Source organism: Astyanax mexicanus, chromosome 25 (assembly GCF_023375975.1).
Source record: "Astyanax mexicanus isolate ESR-SI-001 chromosome 25, AstMex3_surface, whole genome shotgun sequence".
Lineage (NCBI taxonomy): Eukaryota > Metazoa > Chordata > Actinopteri > Characiformes > Acestrorhamphidae > Astyanax > Astyanax mexicanus.
Window position 1 is genome coordinate 17,611,016 of NC_064432.1, and position 16,892 is coordinate 17,627,907.

The 16,892-nt window shown below is 36.7% G+C and overlaps 1 protein-coding gene across 30 annotated transcripts in view; it reads left to right on the top strand.

Moving 5' to 3' along the window:
- LOC103047288 (adhesion G protein-coupled receptor L3) overlaps window positions 1-16,892 on the top strand; it is a 365,140-nt gene that overhangs the window by 133,278 nt on the left and 214,970 nt on the right. For all 30 annotated transcript variants that reach the window (XM_049472032.1, XM_049472031.1, XM_049472044.1 and 27 more), the window contains one exon: window positions 2,792-2,988. In XM_049472032.1, coding sequence (XP_049327989.1) covers window positions 2,934-2,988 — 55 coding nt within the window. In that variant the 5' untranslated portion in view covers window positions 2,792-2,933. The remainder of the gene's footprint in view (window positions 1-2,791; window positions 2,989-16,892) is intronic.

Below are 16,892 nucleotides of genomic sequence, written 5' to 3' on the forward strand. Positions count from 1 at the left end.
TTTTAGTTGTTGTAAGTGTTCTGATTTTATAATATGCACACAAAATTGGAATTACATAATAAATTACATAATCTTGAAAAAAAAAGATCAACAGATCAGGCCTTCTGGACAAACTACTGACCACTGTGGAGACATTCCATTATTGTCCCACCGTGTTTCCATGGATTTATTGTGGATACACTGTCTTCCAGATTATAATTAATTGGAAGCGTTCTCTGTTTTATCAGCTTAGTGTAGAAATGTGTGTGAAGAAAGCTTGCACATTTGCACAGTGAGTTTGCTGTTTGCTGATGTTTTTTCTAAATAAGCTAATAACGGATGGCTTTACACATGGATGTAGCTTTATTTGCAGCTTTATCAGATTCTAAATTGTTCAGTTTTCGTAATTTGTTCCTGCTGCTTTTAAAGCCTTTGGGGAGCTTTAATCTGCAGCCCCACCAGCAGGAATTTATCAGGGACCAACACAGAAGAAAAAAACAGTGAATTTTGAATATTGGAGTTTGAAAGGAAGGCAGGAAGAAAGGAATAGCAGGAGAGAATGGAAATATGAGAGAGATGCTGAAGCGTTTAGTGGAGTATATTAAGCTTCCGGCCCCCCAAGGTGGTATTTGTCTTTCTGCAGCGACTCAGACTCGCTACACCTGATAGAAATCAAGCTATGACTGTTTTCTGATGAGCGCAAAAAAAAAAAAAGTAAGTAAGCATTCCTAATTCCTTTTCCACATGAGATTGTCACTATTGTTTGCCTACCTGGCCGCTGCTGTGCGACACGTTTCTGTAAGACTGTAATGAGGCGTTTGCTGGTATGGGTCCTAATCAACACTTCTTTTTTGCCCACAGCTTTTCTGTTTGTTGGGGAAAAGTGATTAAATGCATGGGGAGTTACATTAACTCTCTTATTTCAGACAGTGCAGTTGTCCATGGTCTACTGGCTGGTGCAGACGAGGTTTCTAGGTTGAGAAAACAATCTCTCGCACCTTGCGGCAGCATTACTTTGCATATGTTACATTGCCAGACCTTGCATAGCCTTGTTGTGTAGGTTAGGAATTTGCATGGTGCCTCATCAACACTTGAGCAAGAGTGTCATTTCTTATGATAAGCACCCAGCATGACGAGCTGCACCACAGCCTACAGTGTGACAACCTGGGTGGAAATTCATCACTGAGTTTGGCATGTTAACTGTAGTATGTTTTATTATGAGATTCCAGAATTTTAGAGCAAAAAAAAAAATCCATGCAAAAACTAGGCTTGTAATAATGTAACAATGTGTTGTCAAGGGCAGTTATATACCTCTAAAACTGTGGGTGGCTATAGGGTTTCTACAGTATACCGCTGTGCTGGCTGATCATTGTCCTGTTGCAAGGTCCAGCCCTGCCTGAGCTTTAACTTTCTAAAAAGGGGCATGCCATTTCTACGTCTCTTGCCCTGCACATGCTGCAGGTTTTACAAGTGGCAGAAAAAGAAAAGCTGCCCCAAGGCATCACAGAGCCACTTCCATGCTTCACTGTAGGCAGGGAGTTATTTTCAATGTATGCTGTATTTCTTATTCTTTTTTCTGTAGACATACAGCAGGTCTAAAAAGTCCCAGCTTTGTTTAATCGCTCCACAGAAGAGAATGCCATAACTTCTGTAGCACCAATCTTTGCTGCCAGGTCACTTGGAGACACTTGAGGGTTCTCTGATGTCAGTTGTGGGTACTTAAATGTTTGCATACTAGATCTAACATTAGTGCTGAGCACTGAGTAGGTGTTTTACTGCTGCTCCATTTAAATAACATAGGTATTCATGTGGCAAACGACCCACATAGTACGGATATGAATGGTAATGTATGTACATTGATTATGATTGGCCTTTGATTTCATCTTGGCATGATTATCACGGGGCCATGGAAACAAGTGTAGTGCACTCTGTAGGAATGCTGAATGCACGGCCTTGGGACATAGATAGGAATACGATACGCCTTTGTGTTCTGTTTCAAATTGCCATGAATATTGCATGACATATTGAAAGGCAGTGAATCGTTTGATTGATTTCTTTCTTAATTATGAATTTAAATGCTCAACACATTTAATGCCTATAAATACATCTCATGTTAATCTGAAGTGGGCACCAGAGGCACACTGTCCTGAATAGCATGTCAAAGTATACAATATAATGTATAATGTATTTCGCAAACATTTTTTTTTTTGGATGTGTGAGGCACTATTTGTACTGTAAATGTGGCAATGAAGAAAAGTAGAAACATTTATGACAACCTGTGGAAATGTATTTCTATTGTTTTCAAAAAGATTTGGTACATTCCTACTTTTAACATATTGGTCATTTTTAATACGTTGCTGTAAAAATATCAAAGATTATTATTATTATGGATTTAAGAACATCTATAAACAGCATACCATCTAATCATGTCATAATTGTGTATTGTTGTTTTTTTTTGGTCTGTCCAAATCAGTGGATTGTTCCTTTTAGATCATCATTAACTTGCCCAGGAACTGCAGAGCAAAATGAGCCATCTGGCTAAATCGATCACTTTTACATTACGAAATATTGATACTGATTACTGTGTTTTGTCTGAATTAACTAAATCAGTTTAAATAAAGTCAATCGAAAGTATAACTGTCTTTGTTTTTTGGGCTGAAAGTATTGCCCTTCCTTTACCCAGTTAATGTGCAGTTAGTGTTCTCCTGCAAGCATGTTCAGCTGTCTTAAGATGTTAAATACGGAAATGTGAGATTCTCTGTTGTGGCAGCACTAATTATAAATATTCTTTCCTTTCTGTTTGTGTTTTCAGGTAAAGGTGTAGAGGCCCACAGAAGTCCAGAATTCGGGCTGAGCCCAGTCCAACCCCACTGACTTAATATCACTCGCCTACTGGTTCATCTGAGAGGAGCATCTTTACCAACGTCAGTCTGCTTGCTGTGAAGGGAGGGGCCATGTGGGCACTACGGATGCTCCTATTGGCCAGCTTGCTGGGGCCTGCTGCTCTGGGTAAGTTTCTGAATATTTTTGGTATTTTTGCTTCCAAACTAACAGAAATGTACTTAGCAATTTATAATTTGGTATATTAAATAATTTGGTTGGATAAACCAGTAAGTGCATTTACATGTACTTAATAACAAGATTTTACATTTCAGATTGAGATTTCATAATCAGATTTTGGCAGTTATCTTATTGTTGAAATGTTCCTAAAAACAGCTCTTAATACTTACATTTAATTTCAAAAAAACCTGTTACAAGGATTGCATTTTATTAGAAATAATAATGAATAAAAACATCATTTTGTTAGAGTTGTCTGACTCATGTATACTCTAAGTTTTCCTATTAACTGAAATCCCCATGGAATGTAAATGAGTAAATAGGATTCTTACAAAAACTGGAGTTCTGCAGTTATTATATTTGTTTCTCAATGCAAGTAGAATATAAATGCTTTCTTAAAAATGACATTTTTTTGTCATTTATACTGTTATTCCATCTCTTCTATTGTAATCTGTTTTTGTACAGAAAAAAACTCTCTTATTGTTGAGAGAAATGACTTTACATAATGCTTTTAGGTACTTTACATTCCATATATGTCTTACTTTTTCCAATCCAATATGAGAATAAGAAATAATGACTATAGGACGTTCTTGTTCTTGCTGAAGATCATTCTGAGGGTTAATCAATGAGGTTGGATTATGAAATATGACAGAATTTTTTCTTTGAGTGTAAAAGTGTAGAAATGACTGATGAGAAAGATGGCTGTGGCCTCTGTGAATGTGCATGAGATTGACCTTTTTGTTTTCTTTGTGAATTTTCTCAGAATCACAGAGCAATGAAGCCATTTCCATTTAATTAAATTGTAACTTTAGGAGGAAGAGAGGGGTTGGTAGACAGAACGCTGGGTTTAGGGGAGTAATTGGCCATAAAGATGTTAATTTGATAGTGTGAAGTCATTAATAGGAATGGGGGCAAATTGAATTGTTTTTTTTTTGTTTTTTTTCGTTTTTGCTTTTTTTTGTGTGTGTGTGTGTGTGTGTGTGTTAAGTATATGCGTGCGTGCCAGCTTGCTTGCTTGCGCAATCAAAAACGCATTGCTAACGTCGTTTGTTTCCTGTCCCGCTCGATACTGAGGGCAAACAATCATGAAACTGCAGCTTTTTTCTTCCTTAATGACCACACAGAGAGAGAAATGGAGAAAGAGAAGGAGAGAGAGATAAGCCAATCAGGCGGAAAAAGAATAAAACACTTAATCTATGCATTAATTGAAATGAATCAGTTTATAAATCAATTACTTGTGTCCACTTCTGTAAAGAGAACAGACCAGCTTTGATATGCAATTAAGAAACATGGTTCTTCTGTTCATATACAAAACAAAACCATGGGTTATAGTATTTTAGCATTGCTTACATTCAATCTCTTATCTGAAGGGAGTTTGAAGGGTTAGTGTGTCTTAATTGTTTTTAAGTGCATATCCAGTTTCTGCAGCCAGAGAAGAACTGACTGCAGCTGAAATTTCAGTATTATGCTTTATATATTCCACTGCCTTTTTTATAGCTCCTTTCTACAGAATAGCACTGAGACTTGCGTGTGCAGAATAGCCAAAGTGATTGCTAGTGAATTTATATATTAAATCATTGCTTTACACAATTCTTTTAGGTACTGTACATTCCATGTATGTCCTAAATCAAAAGGTTAGTCTTATATTTATCATGCTTTTTCTGATCACATATCATTTAAATAAATCTTTTAGGTACTGTATATTCTATAGACACTAACTCAGTCTGACCTCTTTCTAAAGAACACCACTGAGACTGGCATGTGCAAAATAGCCCAGATGATTGCTAATGAATTTATAAAAAAAATTAAATAAATAAAATAAATGGTGCTACATTTATCCACCATACTTGTTGGGTTTATAGACTTTTATGTATATGAGTCATATGATTGAATTTGGTTCTTCGTACTTAATAAACCTTCTAAGCGCCTTTGTTTTAACAAGTGTTCATGTGTATTTTCTTACATTTTACTATGATTATACATCTGTGAGAATAGATACATTGCCAGTAGTTATATTGTTATGCGTAAGGAAACAGTAATGAAATAAGCTTAGTATAAGTAAAATTATATAGAAATATATTCGTGGTTCTATATACTATCAAAAGGAATCCTGCTATTGGCATGTTGTTAGAAGTAGTTTCATTCAGAGGTACAGTAGTAATAGTACTATTTGTAAGTTAGAACAAATATTGAAAGCAATAGTACTATGCTGATATAGTTATATGGAATTTAATACTGTACAGAAGTCAGTAGCAGTATTATATAGAAGTGAGTAGCAATACTGAAGTCAGTAATATACTAAAATCACTAATAGTACTACTTAAAAGTCTGTAATATACTAAAAGTTAGTACTTATAACACTATCTAGAATTTAACAATACAATACTATATAGAAATCTGTTAAATATTACATTAAAGTCTGTGCAAAAGAAATGTACAGAAGAAATTACTAGTAGTATATAAGTAGCGAGTAACAATGATGAATTTAGTAACTATGCAGTATATAAGTCAGTAATACTTGTGTCAGTAGTAGTACTGATGTCTGTATAGTTTTTGACTCCTAACATGAACCCTTTGTGGTGCTGTACTAAGTCTGTTCTGTTTTTAAAACCATCCAAAGTGCATCTTTTCTTCTTCTGCTTTCTCCACCAATGACAAATAAGCAGTCTGTAATTTCCCTGTGCTGTTTAAATAGCTTAGCATAGCGACAGTAATCACACTGAACATGCGAGGGTTAAAGTTTAGCATAGAAGAACCGAACGCACATTCACTTCATGACGTATGGACGAAATGCAGTGAAGAGTTATCAGAGCGCAATACAGCATGTCATAAATTAGCTGTGGAAGTTCAGAGCAGGGTTAGAAAGCATCGCCTGTGCTATGATCCTTTGCTAATTCTACGCTTCTTTTCTAATCGGAAGGGAATTGGAAGTGACTAACTCTTCTGTTATTGAAATGAATCAGTTTATAAATCAATTACTTGTGTCCACTTCTGTAAAGAGAACAGACCAGCTTTGATATGCAATTAAGAAACATGGTTCTTCTGTTCATATACAAAACAAAACCATGGGTTATAGTATTTTAGCATTGCTTACATTCAATCTCTTATCTGAAGGGAGTTTGAAGGGTTAGTGTGTCTTAATTGTTTTTAAGTGCATATCCAGTTTCTGCAGCCAGAGAAGAACTGACTGCAGCTGAAATTTCAGTATTATGCTTTATATATTCCACTGCCTTTTTTATAGCTCCTTTCTACAGAATAGCACTGAGACTTGCGTGTGCAGAATAGCCAAAGTGATTGCTAGTGAATTTATATATTAAATCATTGCTTTACACAATTCTTTTAGGTACTGTACATTCCATGTATGTCCTAAATCAAAAGGTTAGTCTTATATTTATCATGCTTTTTCTGATCACATATCATTTAAATAAATCTTTTAGGTACTGTATATTCTATAGACACTAACTCAGTCTGACCTCTTTCTAAAGAACACCACTGAGACTGGCATGTGCAAAATAGCCCAGATGATTGCTAATGAATTTATAAAAAAAATTAAATAAATAAAATAAATGGTGCTACATTTATCCACCATACTTGTTGGGTTTATAGACTTTTATGTATATGAGTCATATGATTGAATTTGGTTCTTCGTACTTAATAAACCTTCTAAGCGCCTTTGTTTTAACAAGTGTTCATGTGTATTTTCTTACATTTTACTATGATTATACATCTGTGAGAATAGATACATTGCCAGTAGTTATATTGTTATGCGTAAGGAAACAGTAATGAAATAAGCTTAGTATAAGTAAAATTATATAGAAATATATTCGTGGTTCTATATACTATCAAAAGGAATCCTGCTATTGGCATGTTGTTAGAAGTAGTTTCATTCAGAGGTACAGTAGTAATAGTACTATTTGTAAGTTAGAACAAATATTGAAAGCAATAGTACTATGCTGATATAGTTATATGGAATTTAATACTGTACAGAAGTCAGTAGCAGTATTATATAGAAGTGAGTAGCAATACTGAAGTCAGTAATATACTAAAATCACTAATAGTACTACTTAAAAGTCTGTAATATACTAAAAGTTAGTACTTATAACACTATCTAGAATTTAACAATACAATACTATATAGAAATCTGTTAAATATTACATTAAAGTCTGTGCAAAAGAAATGTACAGAAGAAATTACTAGTAGTATATAAGTAGCGAGTAACAATGATGAATTTAGTAACTATGCAGTATATAAGTCAGTAATACTTGTGTCAGTAGTAGTACTGATGTCTGTATAGTTTTTGACTCCTAACATGAACCCTTTGTGGTGCTGTACTAAGTCTGTTCTGTTTTTAAAACCATCCAAAGTGCATCTTTTCTTCTTCTGCTTTCTCCACCAATGACAAATAAGCAGTCTGTAATTTCCCTGTGCTGTTTAAATAGCTTAGCATAGCGACAGTAATCACACTGAACATGCGAGGGTTAAAGTTTAGCATAGAAGAACCGAACGCACATTCACTTCATGACGTATGGACGAAATGCAGTGAAGAGTTATCAGAGCGCAATACAGCATGTCATAAATTAGCTGTGGAAGTTCAGAGCAGGGTTAGAAAGCATCGCCTGTGCTATGATCCTTTGCTAATTCTACGCTTCTTTTCTAATCGGAAGGGAATTGGAAGTGACTAACTCTTCTGTTATTGAAGTTTCCTTATTACACTGACTCGGGTTGTGGCTGCAGCGAGATAGCCAGTGCCCCCGGGCTGGAGGAGGCAGCGTCTGGCTGTACTGCTGTGTATTTCAGGCCTACTGGCTCATTACAGGCTAATCGCTAATCCTGTTAGCGCCTCTCTCTGTCACTGTACATATGAGGAAAAACTGCTTGGATTCGCCAGAAATTTGTTAAAAAACACAATCTGAGTGATTGCCTGTGGATGTGTAAAGCATCTGGCTTCTACTATTAGCTACAATTACACACTTTTACACATACACACTGTTAATATATATATATATTATATTCACTTCCTCTCTCTTTCTCTCTTTCTCACTCTCTTACACACTTTCCTTTCATTTCCATCACTCTACCTCTCTCTTCAGGCCCATCCCTCCGGGCATAATCGCCTGGCAACACATTTATCATCAGTCTGTGCCTGCCTAGCATATTTTTATGATTCTGTGGGATGAGAGAGAGGGTGAAGGAGAGAAGGGAAGAGTGAGAGAGACTCAAAGAGAGAGAGAGAAAGACATAGAGAGAGAGTGACAGTAATAGATAAGGCCCCACAGACCGGAGAAAGAGACGAGAACTCTCCAAAGTGACACACATTTTTCATAATGCGAACATGACACACGGCGGGCTATGAATGGATTTAACTACACGGGGGAATGGACGGACGGGCGAGAGAGAGGGAGAGAAAGAGAGAGGAAGAAAGAAAGAGAGAGAGAGAGGGGGGCAGAGAAAAAAAGGGAGAGAGAGAGCAAAGGTGTGGAACCTGTTCAGGTAATGGAGCATCATAAGCAGGTTCCACACCTTTGCTCACACACACGCGCGCACACACACACCACATAACTCCTATATCATTACATCACTATTTTTAACCATTTAAATTATTTCCAAATGAAATATTCTAACTAATAGTGAAACAATACAATAATTATAAAACAAATATTAGAATAAATAAATTAATTAATTAATAAATAACTGTCCACTATGAGTGGTAATGTATGCAATTTTCTCATTATGCATGTGACACTGTGGATTAAAAAAATGTTAAAATTCCACACACATGAGCTGTTGTTTTTCAGGTTAAACATTAACTTGTATTACTTCCATTTTTTTTATTATAAAAGCATTTAAAATACAGTATATGAACTGTATAAATAAAGGTATTAGGGCACCTGCACAGCCCGGTTCTAGGGGACGTTATACCCTCTAACTAATGCTTAGCATAACACGGGTCTGAAGGGTTGACTCGTTAGATTTGGACGCAAAACACATTGTAGAAGAATACAGTACTGAATTCATACACACTGTTAAACTGGTCTGTAATGAGAGTACTTGCAGGAAGATAAAACCACACCCTCCTCTGGGTGGGATTCTCACGCTGATCTGTCTTTTCTTCAGCTGTCGTTGTCATGCTGTGAGGTGGGCCGTGGTCAGTGTGTGTGGAGCGTGATAATACCGCTCAGCGCCGGTCGCGTCACACTGAGCTCCACCGAGGGAAAAGTTTAAGAATAGTTTTGTGTCAATCAGGATATTTCGGCGCGTCTGACACTGTTAATTAATTTCCTATTTCGGGGGCAGTCATTAATACCGCTCGGGCCGCGGTGTGCTCTCTAAATTCATCTAATTAATTTCACTAATGCCTCTTTGCTGCAGTATTAATTAGTGAACATTCCAGTTATTTCCACTGCAGGGATTTGTCTTTGCATGTCATTGTAAGTGTGTGTGTGTGTGGGTGTGTTCTGTATGTGCTCTGTATGTCCTTTGTTACAACTGCAGGTTATGCACTAAAAATAGTGCTTTGTACAATGACATGCCAAAAGTCATGGGAGAGCAGTGTATAAAATGAACCATGAACTGGCATGAAATGGTAACTCAGAGGGTGGATTGGGAACTGCAAGACTTGTATAAGTTTTAAGGTGTTATTGTAGCTGTGAGGTTAAAAACAGAGTTTTCAGATTATCGTATAAGGCATTACCATCCACCGTGGACAGCCCAGTGTGTGGTAATGCTCTCTAATGAATTGATTTGTTGGGAAAAAAATGTTTTAGCAGTGATACACTATAAGGGCTCCAATAAATGTATGACAATGTGACCAAACGTATTGAGACGTCTACTCCATTCGTTATTTTACATACTGTACATATGTTAAATATCCAGTGTCTGTATTAAGCAATAGGGGTCTGTGATAATTCATTAAAAAGCAGCTGTGGTACAAACCTTTCACTCTATCTGTAAATAAATCAGGATATTGTCAAATATTTTCTAAACAAACAGCAGCGGCTGCAGCATCAGAGTCGGTGTTGCTGTGATCTCTGTACAGAGAGCTGTTTTATATGGAGATTTCTGAGGCCCTGTTTAACACTGAGGTGTGATGGGATGTGTGTGTAATGTAACAGTAGGGGATTTGTGTGCTACTGTGGCTAATGCTAATGGCGCTGCTGTGGCCCACTAATCTGCAGGCCGTACTGAGCATTCTGCCCCATCAGCAAAACAGGGTATAGAGAGAGGGGAGGAGGTAAAGGTGGAGAATAAAAAAAGAGAGAAGAGAGTAGCATAGAAAGATAGATAGATAGATAGATAGTAAACAGGGGGAGTGATGTTTGATAGATAGATAGATAGATAGATAGATAGATAGATAGATAGATAGATAGATAGATAGATAGATAGATAGATAGATAGATAGATAGATAGATAGATAGAGAAAGAGAGGGAGAGAGAATGGGTAGAGAGAGACCCACAGACAGACAGTAAACAGGGGGAAGTGATATTGGAGTGGTTGCTGCTGCAGGTATTGCGGTGGCTGTGATGTGGCCCAGTTGTGCTATTAGCATTGCGCTACGCTAGCTCTCGATTTCAGCTCTATAAATAAGAATGCCTTTGTGTTACAGGAGACGGCACCGCGGGGACGCACTCACACTCTTCCCCTGTGCGCTGTTCAGTACGGGGGTAGAAGTGTGCTGTGTGTGATTATTTCACATGAAGCTGTTGATTGAAAACGTCTGTATTTCTGAGCGACACTCAGCACAGAGGCGTAAATAAAGTACTGATCTTAATACACTGTGTATCGCATGAGGTGAAATAAATAAAACAGTTAGTTATGGGGCTAGCCTGTTAGATTAGTGGAGAGCACATTCATCTATTCTCTGATATACTGATGTTATTGTAACATTATTATTATTAATAAAAGAATTATAAGATTCAAAGAAGAATTAGGAAAAATCAACTTAAACTTTCTAGTCGAAAAACATTGAAACGCATGCTCATTTATTGTTCCTTTTGAAATCAAGGGTGTTCAAAAAGAGTTTTAAGTCTTTTGTTAGAACAACTCTCCACCGAGTGATCTTTCTACTAGATTTTAAAGCTTTACTTTAAGGATTTGATTGCATTCAGCCACAAAAGCATTAGCAATGTTTGGATGACCAATTACTACTGTGCAGCTCAAAACAGCTCTGACCTCTTGAGGCATGGACTGCACATAGAACCTAGCCAGCTCTTCAGCAAGTTGTGCTACAGCTCCTGAATAGTACCAGTCAGAAGGCCTCTCATGCTAGCCATGTTTTTGGTGATTTATAGTCTCTGAAATAATTGTAATAAACAATATTATTTTGATTTTATGCCACTAATAAAAAACTAAAGATAAGACAATACATTAGCCTGAAAGATTTACTAGCTAGGATACCATTCACTCCATATCACTCTTGGACACCCATAACCATGTGGTTGGTTTCACCAGTAATCTTTCTTTTGAGCACTTTTGGTACACTAGGTACTGAACACCAGTGTAAGCATTCTACTTCACGCTTTTATTAACATATTGTACAGCATATTGCAGTTGCAATATATGCAGCACTGTAATGGCAATCTGTTATTTTGCCCATATTATGCAGGTCTAACCCCCCACCTACATCCATAGGGAATGTGGAAAGAAAAAAATAATATAAAGAAAAAAAGAGAAGAGACAAATTGAGCAGTACTAGAACAACTCAAGGGGAGCTTGAGCTAGAGGGTTAATATGGTATTCTGAGAAAGAAAGAGGGGGGGAGAGAAAGAGAGAGAGAGAGAGAGAGGACTGGGACAGGTCACATCATCACTCTAATAAAATGCTTTCAGGTCACTTCTGCCGCCAGCCAGTCAATCTGCGAGATGAAAACATGAATCAGAGAACGTGTGGGCGATTGCTGTCAGCGAAATGAATGAATGCAAAATTGACCCCCACTGTGTCTGTCAAAGTCATCTCCTAGATGAATATTTTGACTTGAGGTTATGGTGGAACGTTGGAAAAAAAAAAAAAAAATAATAGGCAGAGCTTTGGAAAATATCCACCGATATGAGTACTTTTATTAGCTTTTTAATATAGTCGGCAGCGTCTTGCGTACTCTGCGGAGACCCAGATGGAAATAGTTAGAGGGGGGAAAATAAGTGAACTAGTGTTTATAGTGCACTGTAGGGAGAGAAGATATGAACATTAATCACAACACCGGTTTAAAGATAGAACTTTCCTGTGCTTAATAATACTCTGGCATGGTGTGGGCTTGGAAACCTCCAAACCTGTATACGCTGAGAGGTGATATCTTGTGTGAGTCAGGCTGAGCACCGGTCAGTGTGATCATGAAAGCAAGGCAACATATCATTCATTACTTAGGTTTGAGTTTGAGTAAGGGTTGATAGTGGATGCCCTATGGAGGGGACATTCTGTTTCTAAAGTTGTATGAGAATTTAACATTAACATCCTAGTCACGTGTGTACTGGAAATATGTCATAAAAGGCAAACTCCCCCAGATCACTTCCATTAGACATGGCAAAAATCATTGTACACAATACTAGAGCCATATCCCATGACATTTGGCATGTCAGAGTATACTACAAACATTCAAACGTTCAGAAATAGAACAATTTAAGCCACAGCAAAAATGATTTGATTGATTTGGATGTAATAAAAATAAGTTGTTGTTTAATGTATACATAGTAAATATTTGAAGTATTTAAAGATATTAAAATTCTCAGAAGTCATTTAACAATCCAATAATTTAACCATGCTGTAATTCTTTCTTTAACACTCTAACAAAACACTGTACCCATTCCAGAATCATACAGAAGAGTTCAGCAAGCTGAATAGAATTTAGTGAGTTAGTTTTTATACTTTCCTTATCTTATCACTCCTGGTTTGGCTTCCTCAAGCCATATAAAAATACTACTAATTAAATAAAATGATAATATCATTTTAAGCTGGTTCTTTCTCTTCTGGTGTACAGTATGTTTCAGCTGAGGTAGTCCAGCTTGTTTTTGAAGATACAGATGTTAGTAAGTCCACTCAGCTGCCATTAGCTTTTAGCCTAGCACAGATTCCCATTTTCTTCACTGGCCCTTTGCTGCATTGTGTGCATTGAGTTTAAGCTCCCATTCTTAGAAAACTGGCTCAGTAAGAGACATGGTGGTCGTGAGGCCTGGTTCATGTAGCAATGTGTATTACTATAATTAGTAGAGTCTGGTAGTGATGTACTGCTCTATAGTATCAACAACACCAGCTTTTAGTTAGTGTGTTTAGAGTTTTGGAAATGGCACATTTTTCGATTGTCTTTAGCAGGTTAGGCATTTTTTTTATTTATAATTTTTTTATTTAGTGAAAAAACAGATGTGAACTCAAAATAACAAAAAGAAAGCAATGCGTCCACAAACTTTTGACAGCCAAAGGCTGTAAAAACTGAAATTTGTTTTATATTTAGAATAAATATGTTGAGGGAATTTTGATGGTAGTATGACTGGGACAGATTGGATTCTCTTCAGTACGTGATAACAGCTCAAAAAATGTGCCTTTTTTTTAGTGATGTGGAAAGTTGCCATCTGTTTTTATCACATTCTGTGGAGATGTGTTGAGTTTTCACATGCAGACTGGCTGTGACATTCATCAATTGATAGCTAGAGCATTTTGAATTTCACTTGTAAGAAAAAAAAAACAACATAGAGAAAAAGACACACACACACACATTTACACACATTTACACACACACACACACACACACACACACACTCACACACACACAATCGCGTACTCTCCCCAGGCTTGATATGTATCCAATTTATTAACACCAACATGTCTCGTGGTGTCATTTTCTCAGGAAATCTTCCCTCTGTGGCGAGATTGCTAAATTAAGCATTGATCTTGTCGGAGAAGTGTAAAACGGAATGGCTGTTTGCGTTTATTCTGTCTGCTGAGTCTATCCCCCGTGCTCGGCCTGACCAATTTGCTAACCAGCTGTCACACTCTACATCATCTGTCCTACCAATATTTCAGCATATTGCTCTCTCCTCTTCTCTTTTTATGCAGGAATTAATTAGCTTCAGCAAAAAAGTATTGTTCTGACGGCTTTTAAAAATGCAGAATATTGTAAATGTTTTAAATCATGTTGTTTTCTGCATTGTGTCTCCATCATGTTCCACACTGTAAAATTTAATGTGATTAATGTAATTTTACAGTTTCTGGATTTTTTTCTTTCCTATTGGATTCAAGCATCAATTATTTTCATAATAGACACCATCAGTGTGTAGTCTTTCTCACCAGGACTAACTATATAATGGTTGATTGTCTGGCACAGTGTTGTAGGCCATGAGAGCAAATTGCCCTTATCAAAATATGTGGTGAACTGAGTGCAAAAGACATGTGCTTCAAATGTATTGAGTAGAATCTAAGAGGGTTTTATAATAGCAAGCATTTAGGTACACCTGTTTTCTAGTCATTCTAGAAATCTGTTAATAACAGTATATTATACAATAGATGCGTTGAAACATAAGTTTAATGTGTTGGAATTCAATGTATGGTCAAATGCTATAAAAATACACTAGAACTGTGAAGTACAATAAAATGCTGGATAATTACTGTACTTTTATGGCATGCTCTGGGCTAGATCCCTGCTACTATCCTGTGGAAATTTGGTTAAAGGGCAAGTCAAATTTGTGTAAAACTCTGTAAAAATAATTATACTGCCTTCATCTGTGTACTTATTTCTTCTTCATACTTATAAACAAATACCAGTTATCTCTCAGTATCTCTCAGCTTGTCCAGAAATGCATGTTTACAGCTGTCTGTTAGGTACACAACATGAGTATTAGTGCACTGGTCAGGCCACTGAATGATCACCACTCTGCCTTAATACAATCAACTCATGCTCAACAAGCCTATATCTGGCATTTGGAATGAATCCACTAGGTTCATGTTTATCTGCTCCATTAATTCTATTTTGTTGGCAGCACAAGCTGTGTTTGTGTATTGGCACAAATGTATCAGCAACTTATTGTAGCTGAATGCATTCATCAGAAAGGCTGTTCACAACAATTTGGACATATAGTCTAGCTTGGGGAAACAATAAAACAACATCATTGCCTTTTTAAAAGACCGATTTTCTGGTGACCGACCAACACAACGTCCAAATTCATACAGTTTTTGGCAAATATGTCTTTCAGTATTTGGCGCAACAGAATCCAGGATTACTAATGACAAGTTATGGCTCCTCAGGGTACAACAGATTCCTAACGCTTCTCAAACTGCCATGGAGTCCTCCAGAAAATCATTGTGCTAAAAGCATGAATACTCACCATACTGCCAGAACGGAAACTGGGACGGGACGTGAATGACAGCTCAACCGCTGGAACTGAAGCTAGTGCTAGCACAGAGTGTCAAGCTAAGCTAAAGCTGGAGAATATAATAGAATATTTGGAGAATATAGTAGTGTTCCTAAAACTTTGGTAGAGCAAATTTTAGACTGGCAAACAGAAGTGAAGCACAGGAGGGTAGGAAACAAAAAAACACAACTCTGGGCTGTTTTACATTAGCTCAGATAGCTAACGCTAATGCTAACAAGACTACAACTGGTTCCATTAGCATCAGCGCAATAAGCCATCCTCTGCCAGCCCTTAACACCTCTGTATCTTGGTTCCTTAATCCACAGGCTGAATTAATGATATCTGACTCTACTGTAAATGTAATCTCATTTCATTTAAAATGTGTTTTATGTCATTTGAATGCTGTTTGGATATGCTATAAATTCCAGCACCATAAAATCTCATTCTTTTACAGTATCTAAAGTACAGTTTGGTGATTTTTTTTTTTTTAATAAATAAACAGTTGATATAAATTTAAAAGCAGTGGGAAATAGACTGGTCTCAAGGATTGAACTAACCCCCTTGTGTGAAGGGTGTAATAACTCTCACAGTGAGTTGTTTATTTACCAAAAACAGGACTAAAATAAAGCGACCAATTAAAGTATTAAAATGACTTAAATATGACTGGAAATACTTTATGTATGAAAACAATACAGTGTTCAGGGTGTTCTAAAGCACAGAATCGGTTCTTCCGTTTCGCCCTGTTTTAGGCGCGCCCCACTATCCCTCATGGTACTCTAGAACACTTTGAACACTGTATTGTACTGTATGTTCTTCAGTATATACACATCAACATTTTTTATGTATTAGTTCCTTTATTTATTTAAAGACTGTACAATCTGTTCTGCTTTAAAAATGATTTTTTCCTGGCTGGTCTTTAAGATGTATTTAAAGATTCTTGATGCACTTGAAACTAGGTTGTTTTCACACCTATAACTGAACCAGTTATCATAAGTTTGTAAACTTTGAGAAATGATACCTTGTTTTTCTTTGCACACAAGTGAAAGCAAAAAGGTAAATACAGAAAGAAGTCTTGTGTTCTAGACTACTGCTATTTATTTGTAGTTTAATATGGATAAGCGACAAAGATGGCAATTGTTCAAAGCAGTAGTATTTATCTTAAGTACTATCTTAATAGATTAAATTACAACTGATTAACCATTTAGCTTCAAGTTGTTGGATAAAGTTGAGGTCTGGATTATGTTCTCCCCACAAATGGCCACTGAAGAGTTTGGGACCTCCTCTCGAGGGTCTCAGTGTGGTTGTCTTGGTGTGCACCTGAGTGCAATTACTGTATTTTACAAATGCCCAATTGATGGAAACAAACCAGAGTTCGGATTAAGCAAACTAAAAGTGCAGACCACTATAGACCATACTTTTGGTATTTTTGGAGCTCTGTAGAGCCATTTGAAGGGTTAAGAAAGCTTTTATCTAAAGCAGATTGTATTGATTCAGCTTCATTAAAAACTAATATGCTTGTAGCT